This window comes from Nomascus leucogenys, chromosome 1a, assembly GCF_006542625.1.
Source record: "Nomascus leucogenys isolate Asia chromosome 1a, Asia_NLE_v1, whole genome shotgun sequence".
Lineage (NCBI taxonomy): Eukaryota > Metazoa > Chordata > Mammalia > Primates > Hylobatidae > Nomascus > Nomascus leucogenys.
Window position 1 is genome coordinate 63,980,655 of NC_044381.1, and position 26,800 is coordinate 64,007,454.

General features: G+C 40.8%; 1 protein-coding gene and 1 long non-coding RNA gene across 5 annotated transcripts in view; one reads left to right on the forward strand and one right to left on the reverse strand.

Annotated features, from left to right (window-relative positions):
- Positions 1 to 24,837, reverse strand: part of C1AH9orf135 (chromosome 1a C9orf135 homolog) — an 83,080-nt gene extending 58,243 nt beyond the window's left edge. For 2 of the 4 annotated variants that reach the window (XM_012500645.2, XM_003267394.4), the window contains exons 1-2: positions 24,610 to 24,837; positions 4,345 to 4,453 (exon numbers count right to left, since the gene is read on the reverse strand). In XM_012500645.2, the coding sequence (XP_012356099.1) occupies positions 4,345 to 4,453; positions 24,610 to 24,761 (261 nt within the window). In that variant the 5' untranslated portion in view covers positions 24,762 to 24,837. The remainder of the gene's footprint in view (positions 1 to 4,344; positions 4,454 to 24,609) is intronic. The other 2 variants (XM_012500646.2, XM_012500647.2) reach the window with 1 other exon arrangement.
- A 136-nt stretch (positions 24,838 to 24,973) lies between these two features.
- LOC105738466 lies at positions 24,974 to 26,512 on the forward strand. The gene is made up of 2 exons (XR_004030837.1): positions 24,974 to 25,088; positions 25,653 to 26,512. It is a non-coding gene; the product is annotated as an uncharacterized LOC105738466 (long non-coding RNA).
- Positions 26,513 to 26,800: the final 288 nt, after the last annotated feature.

Below are 26,800 nucleotides of genomic sequence, written 5' to 3' on the forward strand. Positions count from 1 at the left end.
CTATTTTTCCTCCATCACTGCCCATCCACAGTCATTTGGAGGGACTAGTTCTTTCTCATGCTCCTTGATGAAATATAAGACAGGTCCCGGGGCATTTCTGGTGACTCTCAGATAATACAAAACTTCTCTGGCTACTTTTGTCCCAAAAGGATTTTCACTGAGGTAATTAAAATGCCAGTCCCATATAATAGCCAAAACTTCTAACTTCATGGGAAGATTCTCATTCCTCCACCTTGGGGCTGCTTTGGCCTGGCCCACTATATTGGGAACAGGGGGCACAGTTGGCTTCTTCTCAATTATCCCACTTGGACTTCTTCCCTATTTCCCACCACCCTCTATCTCCTTGGGGACAGATGCCATGGATGTGTGGAGATGAGGAAGAGAGAGAGGTAAATGTGGGAATGGCAGAATGTAATCTTGCTTTGGTTTCCCCTGGGTATGTTGATCTTTGACCCTCTCTGGCACTGGTGAATGTTCCAAGGTGACTTTCTTGGGAGGTTCTAGTAGGCTTTGGGATCACCTCTGGGAACATTGAATGGCATGTCCCATGATAGAAGATGCCTCTGGCTAGACTTAAATGTCTTGCCTCAGCTCTTGGAAACCCAGCTAGACGCCCTCCCATCTCTCCTTTTTTCCTTCTACAAATATTTATTGGGCACCCACTATGAGATGTTGTTCGACAGGCTCTGAAATGACTCCACGTCATTTTCTTCTTCCCCATGGTCCACAATGGATCCACAAGAGGCACATCTGGGACTGAGGATTCACACATCCTTGCTCCACCTCTAGAGGAGCTGGCTCCGTCTTTCTGCTCTGCTTCCTCTGACCAGTCACCAGAGCCTTGTGTCTAACTTTGTGAGGCACACAATGGTTCTTGCAGATAAGACTTAGAGGACACTCTTTCCAAAACCCTCTCTGTACTATCAAACTCCTCTTGAGGCTTCTTGCATTTCAATTCTCTTACATCCCTCATGTGAGTGGGAGCCTATTAGCACCATCTTCTTTGAGGATCTTGCATAAGTGACCTAATTCTTTACTTCAGCACATGAGGCTATTGTTCTGTTCTTAGACTTTTAGAGCCTTAGCCAAAATGTAGACAAAAGTAAGTCCCATTTTAAATTCTGCTACAAATAAATGATGCTCACATTAGCTCCTGCAACAGCATTTAAGGACAAGGACACCTTCAATCAGCTAAATGAAAATGCAGTGGACATACAAAGCAGCCACTCAGCAGCAATCTTGCAAAAATCCAAAAATGTTAAGAAGGCATTCAGAAGGGGAAACAGATGGGAATAGGGCTAGCCAGCATGTGTGTGGACATAATTCAGGAAATAGGACAGAAGTTATGGCTAAGATGTAAGAAATCAAAGCCCCAACACATATGCAGTGAGATATACAATATCCAAGCCAGCGCAAAAAATAATCAAGTCTATTTTCTACAAGGAAGGTGCAGTGTAGTGGGGTAAAAAGGCCAGCACACTAGACATGGAAAAGTTTGGTACTCCAGGAGGCAGTTTGGAAAAGTCTCTAAGATCTTAATGTTTAGAGCCAGAGAAGAACAATAGATTTTAATTTTTAATACACTTTCTAGCGTTTGACTTTTCACCAGTGATTAAGCTTCACTTGTTCTCAGTTCCCTCATCTATCCAATGTGGATCACGCATGATACCTGCCTGAAGAGCTGTGCAGAGGATGAAATGAAGTGCTTTTAATGGAACCATCTTGTTGAATTGATCCTATTGCATCAATAGGATGCAATCATAAAGCGATTTCATTTTTAATCAAACTGCCCCTTCCCTCCCACTGCAAGTTATTTCCTTTTGTTTAGTAAAAGTCTTAGGCAAGTCTCTTCTTGACCACTACTGTCCGTGCCCCGAGGGCAGTGCACTCCCTCTTTCTGCTGTGCCATATCAGGCATGACCTCTCACATTTAGGTTTGTAGGCTGGACCCCGTGTCCTCTAAATTCCAGGACATACATATTAATCTCTGAGTGGTTCCCTTGAAACCCCTCTCAACTGGAGAAAGAGGGGCACAGAACCCACAACTACATGAATCCTCTTTTAACTCTTCAGCCCCTTGTCTTCAAGGACATAACTACTCATACTGGTTTAATCTAATTTAGTCTCTTAGCAGGTCCTGCCTAGGCGGCCCAGATTCTTGCTTTAAGGCATGTGCCTCCTGCCAACTATCAAGAGTGTCTTTAGGCCCTTATCAAAACTCTGTAACAACAGGAAGAAGGACTTGCCCATCCTCTTGCTACATCCAACCTCACACCTGGCATGTGAAGGTGTGGGGGCTCGGCACCAGTATCCCCTCCTTCTCTTTACACTTGGGACCTTGGGTGAGTCATTTAAGATCTGTAAGTCTAGGTTTAGAACTAAATAATAATATACGTCTTGACAGCTTTATAGCTTTGTTGTGAAGAATGAAAAACAAGATGGATGAGCCAGTGCTTTATACACAGAAAGTCTATAGGGAAAAATGTAAATTGCTATTAAGATAGAGAATAGCAGTTCCATCAGAAATAGTGATTCCTCAGTCTGTTTTCTTTTCTATTGAATACACATTCCAAATCTGGCAGGTGAAGGACAGGGTTTCAATGGCCATCAACAAAAAGACATACAGACAGTAAATACTTATTTACACATTCTCATTAAACCTGAGGCTTGACCACTGTAACGTATATAATATTGGGGAAGGAACGTTTGTGGCTCTTATACCTCATATCCCGCTTCATCTCACTTCCCCCATGATATGAGGTTTAGGACTATCCAGAGACCAAGAGCATTTCTATATAGGAATCAAAAATGAATGTTTTTAAGGACCAAAAGTTCTTTAAAAACATCTTTAATATAGGAATCAAAAATAAATGTTTTTTAAGGACCAAATTCTCTAAGTGCGTGTCAAGCAATGCCTGTCTTGCCCAACTTACTCTTGTCCTGACCACAGCCCCATGCTGAAGAAAGCAAGGTGAAGCTGTGTTTGTGGGGGAATGGAGCAAGTGGATGTTGACTGAGTTGGGCATCACACTGCAGAGCCCCATCTACATGCTGGCTGATGACCCATGAGGCAGCCTGGTGCAAAGGGAAGAGGGTTGGGTGGAAACTGAGGAAATCATCAGATTCCCCTGAGATCTGGGCTGTAGAGCAAGAGGTAAACCTGAGCAGAGAGAAATAGAGATGCCAAAGAGACTCTGTGTGTGCATGTGACACAGAGAGGTTGGGGTGGCGATGGGGATGCCTTGCTTTAGAGCTGTGTTAGTTCCTGCAAGTTTGCTCATTCCATATCCAGGCAGCTGTCACTTTACGATAAATCCCCATTCTCCAGGCGATCCTTATTACTCTCTGTCCACTGCAACTATAAGAGGAAAGGAGGAAATGGCACTGCCATGCTCAGCTGATTTGTCCTCATTACTTTGCAGAATGGAGAATCTTCTAGAACAATTTCCAATGTGGAATTATGCGTCTTTTTACACCTGCGCCATTTCAAATGCTGGTCTAAAACTAGCCCAGCCTGGTGGGGGCAGAATGTGACACAAACCCAATCTTTTCATCACTTGTACAACCACCCTCATCAAATCACCAGCTCTTCATGCACTGAGGCCATCCTCTAAGGCTAAATTGTCTTCAGCTAGCCCCAAAGCTCCTGACATTGTAGGACCCAATTTGAGGGTCTCCTAGGAGTTGAGCTCTTGCCTTATGCTGACTGGACAGACACCTAGGTAGCCAAGCATTAACCCACTCACCTCAATTCAAACAGGAATTACTTATATCATGAATATTCTTCTTGTAACTGGATTGTACAAACATTATGAGACTGTTAATAGCATGTTTTAATTACTCACAACTCCACCAGCTTAAGATAAGTACAAAACACCTGAAACCAAAGACTGGGATATAAACTCTCCCTCTTCCACGCCCTAGCTGTGTGACTTTGAGTAAGTTGCTTAGTCTTTAAGAGCCTCTTTCCCCTCCTCTGTAATTAGAGATGGTAATACCTACTTTGCAGGGTTATTGTGGCAGTGAAAGGAGACATCTAGCAGGATATTGCTGCTGTAGTGACAACAGCATCATAGCAACAGGAACAATTTCCTAGGCACTTTTATGTGCCAGGCACCATGCCATGTACTCAACTTGCTTCATCTCATTTAATTCGCCCAATCACTTTGTGAGGTAGGCACATTTTACAGGTAATGTTGCTTCAGCACACAGTGACTAAGTCATCTAAGTAACTAACACAGTTAATGAGGGATGGTGCTGCACAAAACACTCCTCCCTTTACCTTTTCATGTTTCACTATGACAAAGATTTCAGACTTAAAATGAAGTAACGGTAACTACTTACTGGAGATTCATCGGTTCCAAGTCGCCGATATGTTGAATTACACAGTTTTTTAACTTTCTCGGGACCCTCTATATCATAATCTTTGGGAAAAGCTTCTCTGTCATGGTGCCTTAAGAAAAAATTAGGAGTCCGTTAAGAGATGAAGTTTATTTATTCTGTATTGCATTCAGATTTTTAAAAATTATCCAATGAAAATTTTCTGTGTTCGTAGTATTATTTTAAGTATAAATTTATTAGATTTGTGACATATAAAGCATTTTCCATCTCTTTTCAAGTAATGCTGAGGCTAGTTCCTAAAAGCAACCTAGCATAGGTGATAAAACTAATAATATCACCCAAACATTACTTATCAAACATAGTAATAGTAATTACTCAGTGATTCCAATGAACTGAATCGTATTTAATAATGTAGATTAGTTTACCGACACTAAATTCTAAAATAAGACATGGTAATATCCTGGAAAGGCAACTTTCTACTTTAGAAATTCTTTCTACCATGAATTTTAATTACAATTTTTTTCAAAACAAGACAGCAAAGTATTTGCCCATATTGATTTATAACCTGTGCTTCCTGCTTCTAAAGAGGCAATAAAGGAAGCTAATAAACATGAGGTAGAAGAAAACAGTTCTCAAAAATGTAGATGGAAGAAGGAAAAAATATACCAAACATCTTGATTAAAAGAGTGATTAAGAATAATAAGAGGCAGGGAACAGTAACACACGCCTGTAATCTCAGCACTTTGGGAGGCACGCAGATCCCTTGAGCCTAGAAGTTCAAGACCAGCCTGGGAAACATGGCAAGACCCCATCTCTACAAAAAATACAAAAATCAGTTGGGCTTGGTGACATGTGCCTGTAGTCCCAGCTACACAGGAGGCTGGGCTAGGAGGATCACCTCAGGGAGGTCAAGGCTGCAGTGAGCCATGATTGTGCCACTGAACTCCAGCCTGGGCAACAGAACAAGACCCTGTCTCAAAAAAGAAGAAGAAGAAGAAAGAAGAAGAAACAAGAAAGAAGGAAGAAGAAGAAGGAGGAGGAGGAGGAAGAGGAGGAGAAGGAGGAGGGAAAGGGAGTGGGAGGGGAGGGGGAAGAAGGAAGAAGAGGATTTGGGGGTAGAGAAGGAAAAAGCAGAAGAAGTCGCTGGCAACTGAAGTAGCTATTTTTAATAGAACTTTCTTGAGTGAAATATAGGATGCTAAGACTAAGCACCCCTCAGAAGTTACCTTGCTTTACGGGATACAGGGCTAGAATTGTTTAGGGGACACTCAAGTACCCGAGAATTCAATCATCCAGCCATTTGTTTATTCCACAAATGTTTTAAAATTCCTACTACATGCCAGGCGCTTTGGTAGGTGTGGGGGATGCAGTGGGAAGTGAGTCTAATGGAGTCCCTGCCTTCAGTTGCTTGCAGTCTAGATAGAGTGACAAAAAAATAAGAAAAATCTACAACATGGTAAGTGTGGGTAAAAAGCTAGGAAGGCAGAATTGCTTCCCTTAACCTAGATTGGGCACCCAATCCAAAGGGCATCTAAGTCATGAGGCCTTTTAGGATCTGACCCCCTTCCCCATGCCCACTGGACTGGGGCTCAGCCCCTGCACCACATTCCCATTAACACCCCTGCCTCCCCACCTCTAAGCGTGACAGCGGAGCTCTGCAGTAGAACCCAGCAGCGAGGGAGCCCACGGTGGGTCGGCAGGCAAAACATCACACTTGAGCTCTCTTCTCTCCTCACATCTGAGCATCAAAGTGCAGAACACTAAATGTTTTTTGGTAACCTACCAGCATTTTATGAGATCCTAACAGGAAGCTTTCACTTAAGTCCTCAGGGGGGATATTAGACAACACAAGCTCAACCAGGTCCTAGCTGTGTGGCCTTGAGCAAGTCACTTAACCTTTCTGTGCTTCCATTTTCACATGTATGAGGACAGAAATAATAACAATACCTTTCAAGATCTTAATATGAATTAAAATTTTTTTTAAAAAACAGAAAATCCTTCATATGCTGTAAAGCATCATAAACATCTATATATAGTTAATACTAATTGAGATCCAAAATCTGGTATACATTGGAACTTAGTTTTGCCATAATTGAACTTAAGTTTTCTTCCAAGCTCTCATTTCACCAAATGGAAAAACTGGAATATTGGTCAATCCTGGATTCCTTCCAGTTCTGAGGGGTTTGTGTGGTGCCACAATGCCAAGAATCCATCTTTGTTGCCATCCTTTCTCCTTGCTTACATCTGCAGAAACACTCTCCTTCCCCTGTGGCCTTCCCTTACAGATCCATGCAGGTCTCCATCCTCCTGGCCTTGCCACACAGACTCGTAGGTAGACTGGTGCTCTGCTGCAAGGGTGCCACTCTCTAGCCCACCAGACACCTTCTAGTGTCTCTCTCCACCTGGGTTCCTGGAAACCCAGCACCATCCCTGGGTTATGTGCCTGATCCACCAAACAGATAGTGTTTCATTTCTCCAGCACTCTGGGCTTGGGGACACATGGGAGCCCCAATCTTCAACAGTTCTGAAAACATTACCCTGGGAATAGGGGGTGATGGGGAGAGGCAATGACAAGTCCTGATATGGTTTGGCTGTGTCCCCACACAAATCTCATCTTGAATTGTAGCACCCATAATTCCCATGTGTCATGGGAGGCACCCTGTGGGAGGTAATTGAATCATGGGGGCGGGTCTTTCCCGTGCTGTTCTCGTGATAGTGAACAAGTCTCATGAGATCTGATGGTTTTATAAAGGAGAGTTCCCCTACACAAGCTCTCTCTTGCCTGCTGCCATGTAAGACATGACTTTACTCATCATTTTCCTTCCACCATGATTGTGAGGCCTCCCCAGCCATGTGGAACTGTGAGTTAATTAAACCTCTTTCCTTTCTAAATTACCCAGTCTCATGTATGTCTTTATCAGCAGCATGAGAACAGACTAATACAGGTCCCATCTGGCTCTAGGATTTCCAAAATCTTAACTCAAATTGAGGATCCCCGACAAATTCAAACATTCTCAGCTTTTTCTCTGGCCTTCTCCTATTTGTGTCCATGAATTCTTCATTTGCTGTGGAACAGAGTGGCTTTGCTCATCATGCTCCCAAATCTATCGGGCTTATGCTAAGACCCAAGTTTTTGAAATCCAAATCCAATAATTTGGCTCTTTTTTACCTGCTGGGTCATTCTTCCCTGAGGCAATAAAACCAGAGTACGTCCCTACAGCAGCACAAAAGTGAAGGAGAAACATACCAGTGATATTTCAGCATATTTGCCCCAAGGCCCACCTCTTTATTAGACACTGAAGAAGGCACAGGGCCCATACTTCTAGAGGCCTACAAAATAACTACCTTAAATCAGAAATATATATATATATATATAATCCAGCTTGGATTATACCTGTCTTTATACCATCAGTCAAACTATCATTTTTAACTTTTTTGTTAATGGAAGAAGGGGCCCAAGAAAGCAAAGATATTTATGGTCTGTGAAAGTCAGTATGTGGCCCTAATCATCCTACCATATACTTTAAGTTTCATGATAACTAGATTCTTACAAAAGATGCAGATATGTTCTTTTTTCATATAGCAACCTTAGATAGCAGCCAAAAACCTGGCATTAAAACCATGAATCCACAATGAAGATGTTTCTTTGGAGGACTGAGCTAATGTAACTGGCATTTCCTCATGCCTGCTGGCTGCCCACGGATGCTGTGCCCACAGCCTGCGGGGCTCTGAGAGATTCACAGCCCTAAATCTGCCCCTACTCCCACGAGGCTGCCAGCCTAGCAGAGAGAAATATACATGTTTAAAAATTATAAAATGTATAAAATATACTGTATGAAATATAGTAAAATATATAGACCCAAATAAAATATAAGATATGTCTTTACTATATACTCTCTGTATAATACATATTTACCATATATAAAATGATTAAGGCTTTCTAAAGGAAACAGGAGACTGAATTAATTCTCTGACTTTATTATGTTAGGGGAACAGTGGCCTGTGCCTCAGATTTCCTGAGATGAACTGAGAATCATAAACCGAGGAACTAAATGAATCAACAGCTTGAGAGTCTCAAATGAAAGGTGACATATAAATGCAATATATTATTAAGTGTAATGATAATATCTACAACAGGCCTTAGTTGGGTATTTTTAAACACTTTGTCAAAACTAACTAAGCCTTATAGTCTTTCTGTGATTAAAATATAGTATGTACATATATAAAAATAATCAAGGTGCAATAATATATATTTCATATAGCCTCATTCTCCTTGCTACCTGCATTTGTTTAGTCAATCAAACGATTTGCCATAATTTTTTATTTGTTGCAATGAAAAATTCTTCATGAGAAAAATAAATAAATGTACTAAAATAGAATTTAGAATGCCTCTAGAGCAGTAACTTTCAAACTCTTCAACTACAGTCCCCAGTAAGAAAAATGATCAATCTTTTTTTTTTTTTTTACATGAAGTTTTGTTTTTGTTGCCCAGGCTGGAGTGCAATGGTATGATGTTAGCTCACTACAACCTCTGCCTCCCAGGCTCAAGCAATTCTCCTGCCTCAGCCCTCCAAGTAGCTGGGATTACAGGCACGCGCCACCGTGCCCAGCTAATTTTCTGTATTTTTAGTAGAGACGGAGTTTCACCATGTTGGCCAGGCTGGTCTCGAACTCCTGACCTTAGGTGATCCACCCACCTTGGCCTCCCAAAGTGCTGGGATTACAGGCATGAGCCACTGCGCCTGGCCAAAAAGTGATATATCTTAATCCAGAATATGTACATGTATTTCCATGCATAAAATTGAACCCAAAATTTGTCCAGACACCGTGGCTCACACCTGTAATCCCAACACTTTGGGAGGCTGAGGCAGGCGGATCACTTGAGGTCAGGAGTTCAGACCAGCCTGGCCAACATGGTGAAACCCCGTCTGTACTAAAAATACAGAAAATTAGCTTGGCACAGTGGCGCGTGCCTGTAATCCCAGCTTTTCGGGGGGCTGAGGCATGAGAATCGCTTGAACCTGGGAAGCAGAGGTTGCAGTGAGCTGAGATCGCACCACAACACTGGTAGCCTGGGTGACGAAGTGAGACTCTGTCTAAAAAAAAAAAAAAAATTGGAGCCAAAATTTGACAAAACAGTCTTTACTCTCATAGGAATTTGGATACTTTTTATTCTCTATTATTTTATTTTTTTAAATGCCATTATTAATCCACTGAATTGAGTTCACAAGACATTAATGGGTCGTGAAAAATATTGCTCTAGACCAGTGGTTTTCAATCTGGTTGGAGAAGCAGATTTGTGGCCTCCACTCCCACCCCAGAGACAATGCAGACATTTGGCCATGACTGGAGACATTGTTGGGTATTACTTCTAAGGAAGAGAGTGCTACCAGCGTCTAGCAGGTAGTGGACAGCAATGCTGCTAAACATCCTACAATGCACAGGACAGCCCCCAACCCCCAACTTGCCCAAAATGTCCATAGTACCAAGGTTGAGAAAGCCCTAGAGAACGGTTGCACCCCAGACTCTCAGTGGTTCCTAAACCTAAGTGCTTCATGGAGCAGCCAAACTTTCCCCCAAAAAGGATGGGGCCAACATAAAGCTGCCAACTTTTTCTTTTGACAAGAACATTCAAAATAAAATAATCATCTATCACCTTTCATAAGAAGGTCTCTAACACCAACAATCAGTAAAAACAACCTCACAGTCCTTCAAACTGAATAGATTTAGCTATCTGAAAAACTTGCTACATTGAGTTGCAGGACTGAACAAACTAGAGTCCAGAATTGCAGGTCAGGAAGGTCCTGCAGCTCCCCAAGGCTGCCCCAGGCCAGAGGGCCCAGCTCCCTCCCTGTCAGTGTAGGAGAGGGTGGGATTAGGTCATAGGATTCTTCTTACAGGAAAGGAAACAGGTTACACTCTAGGGTTTCTGTGGTTGTATGTTTATGTGGGGCAAAGGAATTGGGAGGTTGCAAAGAAACCAGCATCTTTGTCACTGCACCTTTCACATTGTTTTGTAATTATCCGTTCACATATCAGCCTTCTCATTTGACAGAAAGCTTCTTAGACACAGGGACTATTTTTTATTCATCTTTGTGATCTTGGTCTTACACATTGTAAATGCTCATTAAATCATAAATGATTGACTGATTGATTGATTAAATGAATGTTCTTACATTTTGTTACTGTCACCTTAATATAAATGCTGAAAGCAACGGCTTTCAAACGTGTCCATAAAAATGAAGAGTATCCTGGCTCAGTCTGCAAAGCACCCGTAAAGAGGGAGTAATTATGCATATAGAGATGCTAGTCCTTTGCAATGCTAACTTGTCTCCAGAGGAATTATAAATCTACTTGCTGAATGAGAAAACTTTCAACATACATATGCATAACACTGATTGCAAAGGGGTTTGAATCTGAGCAATATCTGACATGAGAACAATGAAAATCTGAGCTGAATTCTAGCTTCTGGTGACTTGACAAGAGACACACTTTTCTTTGCAGATTTCAAAGATGTTTAAAATGTTTAGTTAAGACTCCAGATGGCAGAATATATTAATCTTAAATTTTAGAATTATTAATGTAGTTCACAACCATGCCGTCAGCTATTGTATTTTCTGATGTAAATCTAGTGAAATGAGAAGCGAAAGATACCTTTTCTATTAGATTTTTATAATCATCTGCTATCTAGAACTTTAAAAGAAAATTACCCTTGAGAGTCAGCTATATTCTCTAACACATTAGAAGCATAAAACCGATAGAATCAAAGACTATGAGACATTGACAATCATCTTTGAAGATTTCGTGGGCAAATGATTTACATGCCAAGGCAGTGTTATCGGTGGCATAGCCCTCAAACTGACAAATGAAGATTTTCAGGTGTATTTGCAGAATCATAAAGAAAATCTTATGTTCTTGGGAAAAACTATTTTCTATGTGTCTCATGCTGTATGTGATCTGTGCATCTATAACCATGAAACCACAGAATTTGAAACTTAACTGCACTCAAAAGGAAACCATTTGATGGAGATAGATAAGTGAAGTCATCTTCTTCACTCAGCGTATATTGAGTGGCATGTAAATAAGACCCATCATTATTATAAATTTTCTTCATAGAAAATCTTCAAAACAGAAGGCCCTATGGAAAATATTGGAAGGAAACAAAAGGAATACAACAGTTGGAGGCTTTTTCTATCGTAGCAGTTTAAATGTTAAATAAATGTGGTCAGTCTGATTAACTGCCAAACACATGACTTTGAAAATAGCTGAAGGGACATGTATAAAATAGGGCAGCACTACAATTGATAATCCCACCTGGGACACTTTTAGAGGGGAATAAGATGCTAAGTACACCAGGAGTGGTGAAAAGCGGGACTGTCATGGTCAAACCAGGGTGAGTACATTCTATCACCCTACGTTTAGACAACTGGGTTTCAATTATCTTCAAACCCTAGGATACTTCCGAGTTTCCCTGATCCTCTCCTCCAGAAACAACTTGCAATAGCTGGCTGAAGATACTGAGTGGTGCAAAAGTAGGGCTAAAGAGGGAGTGTTTAAGGGGCACTGTACATTAGTAATTACTGTAGTCTGAAACACCTTGCAGTATATCTGGCATGGAGTGACATGGAGATCAGGCTGCCTCCCTCCAAAACAAAAAGCAAAGAAACACTCAATTACCTGTGTAAGCTCCCATTCCAATAGTCTTAATCTTACTGGCTTAAATAATTTGAATTAATTATTCCAGAATAACATCAAAAGATTACATTATGTCACCTTAAGATATATTTTAAATCACACTTAGTGATTCCATGAGCTGTGCATATTGAGTAGATAATACAAAGTCTTTTGGTTTCAGGACAATTTGCTGCATTTACATTAGAAAACAAATAAGTTTTTCTTCAGGAATAAAATCTAGAATCAAAACAGACTTCCATAATGAACATAACTACACAAATGTACATTTTTCCCTTTCCTCCTAGAATTCATTCAAAAACAGCAAAGGAAATGAAACAATTAAAAGCAAATAAATTTTTGGCAAAATCGCAAGTTATCATCCCCAGGTTATAACATGTACAAGGACTATTAAAAGCAGCCAGAGTCCAGCTGAGGCCAAGTAGAAGGAGTGCTGAGATCGACAAGATTGCACAGAGGTGGGCCTCTTGGAGTGCAAACCAAGTGACATTTCCTGTGGCTGCACAGATAAACTCTTTCACCGGAAACAATGGAAAATGTTAGACTAAATAGCATATATATATTTTGGCCAGGCGCAGTAGCTCACACCGTAATCCCAGCACTTTGGGAGGCAGAGGCAGGTAGATTGCTTGAGGCCAGGAGTTTGAGACCAGCCTGCCCAACATGGCGAAACCCCGTATCTACTAATATACATAATAACATATTATTAAGAAATAAAAAGAAATGAAGTATTGATAAAAACTACAACACAGATGAACCTTGAAAATATTATGTAGGGACCATATGTTGTATAATTCCATTTATGTGAAATGCTCAGAATAGGCAAATCTATAGGGGCAGAAAATCAATTAGTGGTTGCCTGTGGCTCGAGGGCTGAGGACTAGGGGAGGCTTGGAGTAAGGGATAAAGGGAGTGGGATTTATTTTGAGGGGGTAATAAAACATTCTAAAATTGATTGTGGTGTTGGATGCACAACTTGGTGAATACTAAAAGCCACTGAATTAAATACACTTTAAAAGGGTGATTTGTATGGCATGTGAATTACATCTTAATAAAATTGTTAAAAATAGGATATAACCATCAAAATAGAAGAAAAACATCTTAATCATTAAAGATTACTTTCCATAACTCTATGCAAATATATATGTAAAGCTAGATGACTTACATCACTTTCTAAGGAAAACTATTTCCCAACACTGCCCCCAGTAGAAACAAGAAGTCCAAATAGGGAGGGATAGCATTAGGAGATATACCTAATGTGAAATGACGAGTTAATGGGTGCAGCACACCAACATGGCACATGTGTACATATGTAACAAACCTGCACATTGTGCACATGTACCCTAAAACTTAAAGTATAATTAAAAAAAAAAAAAGATTAGGCCTAAGGCCAGCTGAGAAAAAAAAAAGGTAGTTAAGGGCAAAAAAAAAAAAAGTCCAAATAGACTATTTCCAAAGAAGAAATAGAGAAAATTATCACAGAGCTAAGAGTTATTCCCCAAAACAGTACTAGTAGGGAAAAAAATTCATATTTGCGCCTGTAAGTCCAGCAGGACATTTGGTATGCCTTGACCTGCTCATTTGTCAGAACTACATGGGCAAGGGCTGAGACAAGGAGCAAGACTTATCACATGACATTCACCACACTGACTTTGACATACGTGGAAACCAACCAATAGTATTTCCAAATTACTTATGTTTATTATAGGATTGTTTTACACACAAAGAAAAATTCAAATTAAAAAACCAAGCAATCTTTCCAGACTAAATTTTTCTAATAATTGACATAACAACTAATTATTTGTTAGAGGTCTGGGTGGGATATCACAATGTCTTAACCTCTGAGAGACTGCCTGCAGTGGTCCATTGTTGCCTTACTGCATCCCTACAAGGAGAGCAAGTGCCACTGATCTCTGAAAGCTCGGGATTCTTATACAATACTGAGTGGGGAATTCCCTTTCTGTGACTGGATCTGTGACTGGATCTATTAGGAGAGTTGCTGTTCACACCCTTGTTATAAATGGCCATATGCAAACTAGCTAACCTTGATGTGTTGATGCTAGATACATGTTAGCTCTGCTGTTTTCACCCATCTGGCGGTTCTTATAGTTCATGGATATGTAAATTAGGCTTCATATAGATAGATGGATAAATGCTGTTAAGATGCTATGGCCACCTCCAGGACTAAGAGTCACAATTCTAACAATCACACATTCTGCATCACAAGATACCAGTCATTAAGCAACAAAAAAATGCCCACACGTATTTCCAAAGACTCTTGGGGAAAGGGTAGTACTGCCCTCAGTTGGAAACTAATGCACCATACTTTAGTTCTCCTTGGGGATCCTAGGAACTAGGTGAACCTCCTCTGGAAAGCTGCCCTGGTCCAACAGGCCTAAGTTAAAGGCTCCTCTTGGACGCTCCCTGAGCAACCTGCTTACCACTAATCATAACACATATCACAGTACATTGTAGTTGCTGGGGTAGCCCTCCCTACTCCTGTCTCACAGTAACCTCTAACATCCTAAAGGCAGGGAGGATGTCTTAGTCACTGTCAAATTCCTAACCCAGCAAAGTGCCTTCAACAGAGCAATGGATTCATAAATACACTTTTAATAAATGCAATTTAAAAAAGAGTTCATCTAGGAAGAAGATAGTGAATAAAAGCTTAGTGTTTTTTTTTTTTAAAAAAAGCTTATTTAATGCTTCTGGATCCTTACTGAGCAATTCAGTTTTTCCAAATGTTTAAAAAATTGTGACAAGTTATTTATTCCTATATTTTAATTTCAAAAAATTTTATCCTACCACCGTCTATAAAAGGAGGCTAAATTATTTGCAATGAAATTTACTTTGCAATAGAAAATGGTATTATATTAATTCTTCCATTTAATTGAACCTGGAACAATCTGATCGGAGATCTAGTAGCTTACCAAATAAACATATTATAATATTTCTGCCAATTAATGCTCTTTGTTAATGCATCATAACTAAGTTAAATAAAAATAAAGAAAATACATGGTGTGACCAATAACAATTAAAATATAATTGTATTTCAAATGAAATAAAGCAAACAGTAATAAAGATTAACGTCTATCAAAAACAGTAAGAAGTCTGGGTGCAATGGTACACATCTGTAATCCCAGCGCTTTGGGAGGCCAAGGTTGGAGGATTGCTTGAGACCAGGAGTTCAAGACCAGCCTGGGAACTAGAGGAAGACCATCATATCTACCAAAGAAAAGAAAAGTTTTTTAAAATTAGTCAGGCATGGTGGTGCATGCCTATAGTCCCAGCTGCTTGGAAGGCTGGGGCAGGAGAATCACTTGAGCCCAAACGTTTGAAGTTACCATGAGCTATGATTGAGCCACTGCACTCCAGTCTGGGTGACAAAGTGAAACCCTGTCTTTAAAAAAATAAAATAAGAGTACTCAAATTTATTCATAACCTTTGCAAAGCACTGCAAAGATATGTTTCATCTAATCTCTACACAAGATTTCTGTTTTCTGCCCTTACATCTAAGGTACATTTTTTAAAATTGCATTGAGTAGATACAAATTGGCTGAGGAGGGAGAGTTTAAAGTCAAAATAGCATCAATTGTAGGAGGTCTCCCAATATATTAATGGGTTATGTTCTAGACTTTTGCTGCGAAACTGAGTGTGTGGAATTTGCTATTCCTTCTCCACCACAGTAACTCTCTCTAGGACTGCCAGCCCAGCACTCCTTCCTTCTCCTGGATGCGTCCTCCTTGTTCGTGGCTCTTGGAGAGCTACCATATTTCCATTTGCCCTTGCCCAGCCAGATGACTCCAAACAGGTACTTGGTCCAGGGAAAGACATATGGCCTGGAATTTGTTTAGCCAGAACTGAAAATACCTGAAAGCCAATCTTTCTCTGTGGGATCAAGATGTAAGTTATATATTCCAGAACTGCAGCCGCCATGTTTCCCATACTCTTCCACAACAAGATGAAGCAAACCCACAAAGAGAGAGGGGAAACACAGTGAGACCTGGTAGCATTTTCATCCCTCGTTCCAGTTGTTCCTAAGGCCCAGCTTACCACTGCCCTTCTCACTTGGTAATCAATCATCCAGGAATATCCTGAGTTAATTCATTCTGTTTTCTTAGGCTAGGGCAAGCTGACCATCTGTCACTTGCAACCAAAAGAGCTCTGACCAGTACACACAGAAAATGGTGCGAATGGGGATGGGGTTCCCAGAGAAACTCAGAGAAGTGTGTCCAACAATACTAGTTCTAGTGCCACAAAACCCCCTGAGCCCCAAGTTTGGGCTTCTCAATGTGAACTTCTCCTTATCAAAATGTTACGAAGCCCCACATTCTTCTAACTTCCTCTCCCAACCACAACACTCTTACCTAGAAAGAGATAGTAAGGTAAAAGAAAGCAAGCTTGGTGAAAAAGTACCTTAGACTATCTGTGAGAGGAAAGACTACAGCAGCATTACAATAAGGAGAGGACTCTAATGGCTTCCACAGCCCAGCTATGAGATGGTCATAAGGGTAGGGGTTTGGTTTGAGGCAGAGGTGCTTCTGCATAGCAAGGATCTTTCCTATCCAAGTTTGTCCGTGTGGTGAAATGCCTCTTCTGTATACTTTGCCTTACCAGGGCCTATCTTGCATGTAAAACGATTTTATTTTTGTAAATGCCAGTTAAGTTGAGCAAACTTTCACACAAAGGTCATGGCACAATCATTCTATAACGATCAATTTTCAGAAAAAGAATTTGACTGGAATTTCATAAAAGAAAATAGCACTGAAAGAAAAATGTAGTCAGGGCAAAAGGAGGCTGAGTCTCCTGGATTTTGTCTTGAAAAATAAAAAATATAGTGCTTTCCCCAAAAAACTACTATATCCAGAAGCATTTGTAGGTAATGTGCGTATGTTGAGGAATGAGAATGTAGGACTAGATTAAAAATAACCGTGGCGTAGGATCCACCGTTGTAGAACACAGACGAGAATGAAAGGCTGGTTAAACCAAATGAGTGTGAATAACATCATTCTTTTTACCCAACATAAACTAGCAATTAAAAAGATATTTTTAAAAGGCTCATAATAAACCATGGAGTGTGACTCAGAAGCTGAAAGAAATGAAGTATTGTGTCTAAATTCTGATCCTTTAGAGAATGCTTGCGTCCAGGGAAAAGCTGTAGAAAGTGATTATCACAAATTTTAAGTAATTTTACTTTATTCTTATTACGAAAATACATGTTCGTTATGGAAAATGTAGAAGTAGCAAAGAGAAAAAAGAAAAGGACAAATAATCCATAAATGCACCATCCAGTAATAAGTATCATGTTACATGGTGAATATTTTTTCACTCTCATTTCAGTGCATATAGACTCATTTATTTTATTTTATTTTATTTTTTGGAAACAGGGTCTGTCACCCAGGCTGGAGTGCAGTGGCTCAGTCTCGGCTCACTGCAACCTCTGCCTCCCATGCTCCAGCGATCCTCCCGCCTCAGCCTCCCAAGTAGCTTAGACCACAGGGGCGTACCACCACACCCAGCTAATTTTTGGTGGTTTTTTGGTAGAGATTGGGTTTCACCATGTTGCCCAGACTGGTCTCAAGCTCCTGGCTCAAGTGATCCTCTCACCTTGGCTTCCCAAAGTGTTGGGATTACAGTCATGAGCTACTGTGCCCAGCCTAGACACATATTTTTAACCAAAGAGAAAATTCCAGTACATGCTGTTTTTTTATACTTGAGATTAATATTTCAAATATTAATCTTCATACTTTTCTTTACTGAGCCACCCTTTAAAATAACTTTTGCTCTGATAAATCAGAGATACCCACATTTGCTTTGGGAAAAATTAGGACTGTTTCACCAGAAATCTGAAGAAAAATGGAGTATTATTGATTAACTTCCGACTGACAAAATGAAATCTTTGAGCTCTGGGTGAGATATTTTCTTGAAAGTCAGGCATTGTTGAGAATCAAAAGGCCTTCTAAATTCCCTAAGCTTCTATTAACAACAAGAACCGGAAGCTCCCAAACATACCACAGGGAGGATGACTTTGTAATTAATCTTCTGAAGAACACTTTAGAAACTAAAAGAGGGGCTTTTTTTGGTAAGTCTCAGGCCAATGAAAGTAAACCATCCTGGGCAAACCATGGCATCCGCTCGCTCTCTCTCCAAGGCATTGAGAGGGAAGCTGAGTAGAGTGTCACTAGGCCAGCTGCAGGCCACCATGTTGAGGGTGGAGGTGCCCCACCACTGTGGCTGCAGGGTGACCAGCCTAAGTTGGGGGCTGTGGGAGGATGAGCCTGACAGGTATCTGTAGTCCCCTGCAAGAGACCAAGTGGGACCGAATCTGGAGGCAGAGACACCAAGTCCTCAACAAACCAACAGGATCAGCCACAAATTCAGCAGCAGCAGCATGCACAGCAGTTGGACCAGGATGAGGTGAGCAAGGACAAGGACCTACAATAGATCTGGAGGCCTCACACCTTCACCCCCACCAAAACATCACACAACCTCAGCCCCTCGTACACATACAGATGGTTAGTGGGGGAAGGAGAAGGTGGAGGAGGAAGGACTCAAAGAGTGGGCACAGTTCTGAACGAGACTATTTTAACCTAAAACAAGCTGTTAAACTAAAAGAGACAGAGATAAGCTTTAATTGGAATGTTTGAATTTTTCTCTAGTAACCAACAGTTGAAAAGTTTGCGGATTGGTTTTAGAAAATAAATTTTATATATGCATCTGAGTTGTGTGCATATTTCTAATTCTGCTACCCGCTAGAGAGTGAATATATTTCCATGTTCTTATCCTACTATTACATCATCTTAAATGCCTGCATGATATTATAATTTGGAATTTTTTAAAGTATAAATTGAGAAATAAAAATATCTCTTTAAAGTGTAAATATCATTCGTCCCTATATTAACTCAAAACCTCATTAGTACCTGTCAATTCTTGATGGTATGACACATACTGCAACTAGGAACAGCACAAGCTTAGCTCCCATTTAAAAATTCTTTACTATTTTAACAGAAGTATATGTTATACCCTTCTAAGGTCATTTCTACAGAGGTGTCCAAACATACTTCCATGTTATGCTATTGCATCAAAAGCATAGCTGTGAAAATCAGCCCTGGTTTTAGTGGGGATTTTGTACTATACTATAGTCTTTTACCTCAAGGCCTCATTAAAATATAAATACAGGGTCCCAGCCTGAAGTACCTTTTGGGTTTCTGTCTTTATTCTTTCTGCCTGCTCATTTGCTTATTTATTTGAGAAACATTAATTGAGCACCTACTGCATTCTTATCCCTTACCCTGAGGCTTGCCCTTCTTTCTGCCTTCTAACTATAGATCCAAAAAGCCCCTTTAAAGCCTCTTCTCTCCCCCACCAAATTTTGTGTTGTTTGCATGGAAACCACATAACCAAACTTAAAAATGTGTACAAATTAAGAGTCAATAAGCTTTTGATTGAGGGCCTGAGTCTGTTAAAGGCAGAAAGATGAAGGCTTGATAGAAAAGAAGCCCTTGTGGATTTCAGCAAAAAGACAGGCTGCAGCATGTTGTTACCAAGGGTCCTTATTTTTTTTTTTCTTTGCTTTTTATCGTAGTTCTCGAATGTGTGTTGGAGATGTAGAAAGATGGGATTGCTGGCTAGCAAAGATCTGTGTAACACAAGCTTGGTCTCCGGTGACAGGAGGAACTCTCAGGTTAGTACCTGAGAAAATCATTGATTAAATACAGGAAGAATGACACAGCATATTAGAAAATTCAGACGCTCTCTTTTCTATTTAAGTGCACTCATAATATCCTGGTGTCTTGGAACTGGGCACTCCTGTGAATGTGAAGTACCTTAATACATATAAACTTCCTGTTCAAACAGTGCAGTAGGGTGGGGGGAAGTCTGAAGAGCTTCATGGAAAGATTCCCCCCTTTAATTCTAATTCTAATTTATTGCCCCAGCCCAAATGATTTTGTAGAAAAGTCTTTAAAACTGCAAAATTCCCTACCCCACAATTATCACCATATTTCTTCCCTTTTTTCCGTTTATCTTTCTGGTTTCTTTCTATAGGGGACAGGAAGTGAAACTCCCAGGCTCTTTAATTTGGGGCTTAGGCAGGGAAGAAAAGTAATTAAAAATCACAAATACATAAAATTAACCTGAGTCCTTAAAACTAAATGTCACCATGGAGACCAGAGCAAGAACTGTCTCCATGGAGATCCCAATGAATTTGTTTTGCTTTAAATTATTATCACTTGTTACCAGATGTTATTTGGCCAAGGAAAAGATGAGTATGAATGAATGAATATAAGAATTAGCCTCACCTGAGAGAATTTGTTAAGGGTAAGTCTAAATTGCTGTGGTTCTTAGTATTTCATCATGCCAATGAGTGGGAAGATATCCTAACAGAAAATATTTCCCCTTAGTTCAGTTCTAATGGAATCACCTGATGATATGGCTCCATAGATGCTACAGGAGTAAGTAGGGTAAAATAATTCCTAGAAAAGGCATCTCTCGCTCAGAAGCATCAAGGTGTGATGAGGGTGATATGGCTCTATCTATCAACCACTTCAGTTGCAAGGAAGAGGTGGCTCTTTGGCAACGTTTTATCCCAGTAACGAAGCAAAGGTATCCCCTAAAAAGGATTTTGGATATATTACTTTATCACGTCTATTATACACAACTGATTTTAAATGAGTAATGAGGTCAAATAGCTCTGTATCACATGCCAGATAAAGAGAAACACAGGAAAAAAAACTAAATGTTCAAACTGTTTAATCAGAGGAAAATCAGAATTTCTCCCAGATACAGATTTTATTTTGTACCTATATGTACAGTCACTTAACTGATTAAATACTCTGTTGAGAAGCCATGCAAATGGTGTGTTTATAGATATTAAGTGTTCATCATTAAATAAATCACTAATAAAAGATTAAAATTTAATAAAAAGTTAATCTATCATAAAACAAATCAATAGAAAGCTAACAATTATGACCAAAATGCATAAAAATAAGTCAATGACATCATTCAATTTAGAATTTTACACAACTTCAGCTTTGTAGGACAGATCTTGGTGACTGGTTGGATACGGAAGAACAAGTATGCCAGCAATACAGTCAGCACAGAAAATGCTAGTGCTTCTCACATTTCACAGTCAATCTTGCTATCTTTATATTCTATAAAGTTGCCTTGAACACTCAATTAGCAAATACAGAAATACAAGGTTAGGTTTCTGTGAGCCTCTGGTCACAATATTTTTGTCAATCAAGACATAACCTTGTATTATGTGTGTTTCAGTTTAAAAACACCTTACGTAACGTGTATTGTTGATTCATTAACATTGAAATCGCTGCCAACTGCACTATAATTTAAATCTGAATGAAGCTTTCTAAGGCATGCATTTCCTCTGTAGGGTGTGTCACAGTCTTCTTGTGCTTAGCATGATGCTTAGGGGCCATTTTACCATATAGCCAACAAAAAGCACGAAATGCAAAAAAAAAAAAATAGCATTAAATAGAACGTGAAAAGGATATTTGTTTACAGTATGAGAGCTGAAACGAAAAGGCAGAGCGTTGCTTTGTTTGACCTCAGTTGGGAACATGCACGTTGGGCAACTCAAATTTTTTTGCCTTTTTTGCTGCTCTGAGAATGTCTACAAATGACCACAAAAGTGCATCAAATATTAATTTTGACTTACAAATAAATCATAGCAAGTAGGTGAATTTACAAACACAGAATCCGGAAATAATAAGGATCAACTATATTTGTCAACTATTGAAAAAGAATTCTGTTTCCCGTGGGGCTGCTCTTTACTATTCCACTGCACATGCCTATTCTTTTTTGTCCCCATCCTTAGTTCAAAACCCTGCTCGGGAACCAACCTCCCCACCACACCACTACCTTTGCTTCTTATAATCATTTCTTTGTTTGCAAAAATCAGATGATACTGAATTTATTGATATTATTCTCCTTTTCTGCCCTGTGGAGCTCCTTGAGATCAATGGCCATGTCCTAATACATATAACTAACTTCTACTGTTCTTAATATGTGGCAGGCCATGTATTAAAGGGTGTTTTACATATCATACCTCATTTAATCTTACAATAATCCTATCATCTCCATTTACAGTTGCAGAAACAGGCCCAGAGCAGTCAAGTCACTGACCACAACACACAGCAAGAGAGTAAGTTTTCAAACCTAGAGCCCAAGTTTTAACCATTATGCTATGCTAAATCACTAGTGTTAGCTACTGATATGGTTTGACTCTGTGTCCCCACACAAATCTCATCTTGATTTGTAATCCCCACATCGGGAGGGACCTGTAGTCCCCATGTGTCAAGGGAGGGAGGTGAATGGATCATGAGAACAGCTGTCCCCGTGCTGTTCTCATGATAGTGAGTGAGTTCTTACAAGATTTGATGGTTTTATCAGTGTTTGGAAGTTCCTCCTTCACCCTTCTCTCTCCTGCTGCCTTGTGAAGAAGGTGCTTGCTTTCCCTTTGCCTTCCACCATGGTTGTAAGTTTCCTGAGGCCTCCCAAGACCTGCTGAACTATAAGTCAATTAAACCTCTTTCCTTTATAAATTACCCAGTCTCTGGTATTTATTTATAGCAGTGTGAAAATGGACTCATACAGCTGCCCTATATTATTGAAAACTTAATATTTTCCTAGAATGATGCTAAATGCTTTATAAAAATTATCTCATTGAATCTGTTTCTCTTTGCTGTTTCACTTTGAATCTGTTTCAAAGTGCATGACACACAAATGTATGTTGGGTTGAATTTAAGTCTTCCTGTTCCCCAGCCTTCCTTCTAAAGCCAATGCATGAGGTCCCTCTATATTTTCAGCAGTGGCTGGAATGACTTACAGTGTTCCACTACCCTTCTCTCCTCACCAGGTTCCTCACCTTCTTCTCATTTGTGGTCTTCTGTGGTTTTGCTATTGATGTCTGTAACTTTCACAATGCAATTTTCAAAGTAATAGTGGTGCAGCAGAGAGCAGAAGCACGGTCCCTTTGCAAAAGCTCTTTCTCTTTAACAATAACTTCTAGTGGTGATTTATGTTATGATTCAAATCTCTGTGGGGTAATAGAATCACAGAAGAGCTAAGTGTTTTGCTTGAGAGCTATGAGGTAAGCCCTATATGAGGCTAAAAGAGGATTTTCTGTTTCCCAGTGTAGCTTTGGATTCCAAATCTGTATAACCTCTCATACTGAGTTCAAAGGAGGAAGAGAGACAGTTTCAGGGTTGAGAAGTAAAAGCAGAAAAGTAAACTTATTGGAAAGCAGGGAATAGGCTTTAGAAAGTTTGCAAGACAGAAACTGCAGGGGTCACATATATTACATGAATGAATGGGATGAAGTCAGGCTTAGCCTTAGGGCCAGGGTCAAAATCATTCATTTCTTTCAAAAGCAAAAACATAAAGTAGACAAGATTTGTGACTTCTTTTCATTTCTTTTTTTTCTTCACACTCCTCCCAAATATTCCAGCTACTCCAAATGTAATTACTATCAACAGTAGAGCCAGGAAAGTTAATTCAAGGGACAGAATTTGAAAAGTCCTAAAAGTTTCCACTTTTCTTCCAGTTATACATCACAGTGTTGCTATTGGTCACTGTGATATTTAATAAAAGAAAGTGAATTCTCTTAAAGAGAAAGTGAATTTCCAGGTCAAGGTCTAAAGCACAAGAAGTAAACCAAATGCTTCTTGGGGCCAAGCAAAAACTTACATGAGGGAAGTTCCTAAAGACAGAACAACACCCATCTTAAGGTGTAGCCAGTGCTCAGCTCTGGTACATTCATAGTAGTTTCCTGGAGAAATAAAATCCTCTCTGGCCAGGACTTTCAAATTTTCAAAGATACAACCCTGGATTTATGGTGAATCTCCTACTTTTAAATGTGGCCAACTAATTAAAATGAAAAAAAAAAAGTAAACAGATCTCATGCCAAACGATGTCTGTTGGCCTTAACCAGTGGGAGATGCCAGTTTGCAGTCTCTGGCCAGAAAAGTTCTCGTATGTAGCCTAGAAAATAGGAGGGGCCTCGTTCAAATCACTCCATGTACACCCTACCCCCAGGAAGTGGCAGCCCTGGAGGCTGGTCCTCTAAACAGGCATCTCCCTCCTGCTATGCCCCTGGCCTCCAATTCCTTTTATGAGTAAGTGCCTGTCTCAGCCCCTTTTCAACCCCTATTTATACACACCTGCTCTGTGTGAATGAGCTAAAACCTCAGGTGGCCGGGGATTTGGCTGCTGCGTGGCCCAGTGTGTGGCTGGGAGCTGCCCCTGAAAGGCCCTCCTATTTCCTCCTGCCTGCTCCAACCTCTCTCCCCCTCTCTCCATTTCTCCTTTGAAAATATTTCTTTCCCTTGTCTTTCTTTTCTCTCTTTTCCTCCTTCCCATTCCTCTCTCGTCTCTTTTTCTCACCTTTCTTCTCATTTCCTTCTTTCTCTACCTTTCTCTCCCACTTATTCTTTTTTCCGTTTCCTCTGTCGTCTCCACTCCTGTCCCCTCTCTCTGACTCCCCTTTCCTTTCCTGTTCCATCCTTTCCCCTCTCTTTCCTCCCCGCAGTACCCGGGAACTTGCGGGGGGACCTCGCTCACCAGGAATACACCAACACCGGCTTCGAGTATTTCTTGTGATGGGAGCGGAGGGTCAGGGAGCCCTTGCGCTCCACCAAGTCCGGGGGTCCGATCTCCAACCAGTGTTGCTTGCTGTCGCACCAGTCCTGGCAGGATCTGTCAAGGCTATCCATGGGAGCCCTCGAGGTATAGACCTCTGAGGAGTTCCCTATGCACCTGTCCTGCCCGACAGGACCGCAAGTACCAAGATTCGGCGTCTCTTATCTCCTAAGCAACCTGGGGCGGGGCCAATGGAGGGGCGGATCCCTCCAACCTGACGGCCAAACGTTTCCTAGACGTTGTCGTTACTGATAAGAAACTACATTTCCCAGAATGCAGTGAGGGTAGCGACCGGGCTACACAGCTGATGAAAGGGGGAACTGCATCCCGGGATCCGCAGTTTCGCCTGTCCACCCGCCAAATCCTAAGAGTGGCTGGGCACAGTTATGGGGGAGTGGTAGGTCAGTTAAGGACCAAGGGAAAAGCAAATTCCCTGAACCCCGAGTGGGTCTGTTTGGGCTGTCTTTAGAGAAGTTCTTTTTTTTTTTTTTTTTTTTTTTTGAGACGGAGTCTCGCTCTGTCGCCCAGGCTGGAGTGCAGTGGCGCGATCTCGGCTCACTGCAAGCTCCGCCTCCCGGGTTCACACCATTCTCCTGCCTCAGCCTCTCCGAGTAGCTGGGACTACAGGCGCCCGCCACCACGCCCGGCTAATTTTTTGTAATTTTAGTAGAGATGGGGTTTCACCGTGGTCTCGATCTCCTGACCTCGTGATCCGCCCGCATCGGCCTCCCAAAGTGCTGGGATTACAAGCGTGAGCCACCGCGCCCGGCCTTTTTTTTTTTTTTTTTTTTTTGAGACGGAGTCTCACTCTGTCGCCCAGGCAGGCTGGAGTGCAGTGGCGCGATCTTGGCTCACTGCAACCTCCGCCTCCCAGGTTCAAGCGATTCTCCTGCCTCAGCCTCCCAAGTAGCTGGGATTACAGGGGCCCGCCACTACTCCCGGCTAATTTTTTGTATTTTTAGTAGAGCCAGGGTTTCACCATGTTGGCCATGCTGGTCTCTAACTCTGGAACTCAAGTGATCCGCCCGCCTCGGTCTTCCAAACTGCTGGGATTACAGGCGTGAGCCACCGCGCCCAGCCTTTGCAGAAGTTCTTTTTACCGTCCATCATCCATTGCCACCACACCTTCTGCTTACAAGTTATTTATAGTAAGTTTGACTAAAAGAGAACAAGAGAACATCCCCTGAAACCCAAAGTTTGTCATTCTATACAGCTTTCCTACCTGCGAAAGAGGAGGAGCAGGCTCATCCAGCAAATCACCTAAAAAGTTTGAAGATCAAAAAGCCTAGCTCCAGTTTCAGATCCTCCCTCAACCTTTCTGAACACTAGTTTCTTCCTCTGAAAAACGAAAGAGGGAATGGGACCGTAGAGTGGAGTGGGCACAAGAATCGCAAGTCCCTTCTGGCTATGACGCTGCAAGACTCTAGGTACCGTTTAGGATTCTGGGCATTCAGATCCCCAGGATTTGTCAAGTTCTCCTCATTGAAATTTTTGATATTTTGTGACAACACAAATTCATCACATTTTTGTGCTGTGTGTTATATGTGGGAAGGAGATTTCAAAAAGATGGTCTTTTGAAGTTATTGGATAGCTGTGTTACAGAAGAAAACATTGCCTTCAAGAAGTTATTGGATAGATGTGTTACAGAAGAAAAGACATTTATTTCATTTTTGACTTTGCAAGAAAAGAATATGTAACACATTAGAATTCTTCTCTCCTCCCTGGCCTTAGTCGAGTACCTGAGGGGCATTAAAGAACTTCGTCCTTGCAATCACTTACCCAGCATAGTCCTTAATACAGATATCTTCAGTGTTGAATGAATGAATGAATGTTCATTATGTTTGATTACCTTAGATTTACTTTCCAAAAGTGTCTTACTTGAGGAAGACCACATGTACACAAAAAAATCAAACTTTAAAACAGAGTAAGAGACCATTCACACTACAAATAGATTCTTTGGTTTATAAAATGTGTTATAGTGCTCCCATAAATAGTGAGGCACTCTTCTGTATCAGATGGCACAAATTTGATTACATATAACTACTAAGTGCTTTTCTGTGGTATGTGGTGCATAGTGTGGGTGCCTGTGGTATGCTAAGGTCTCTATTTTACT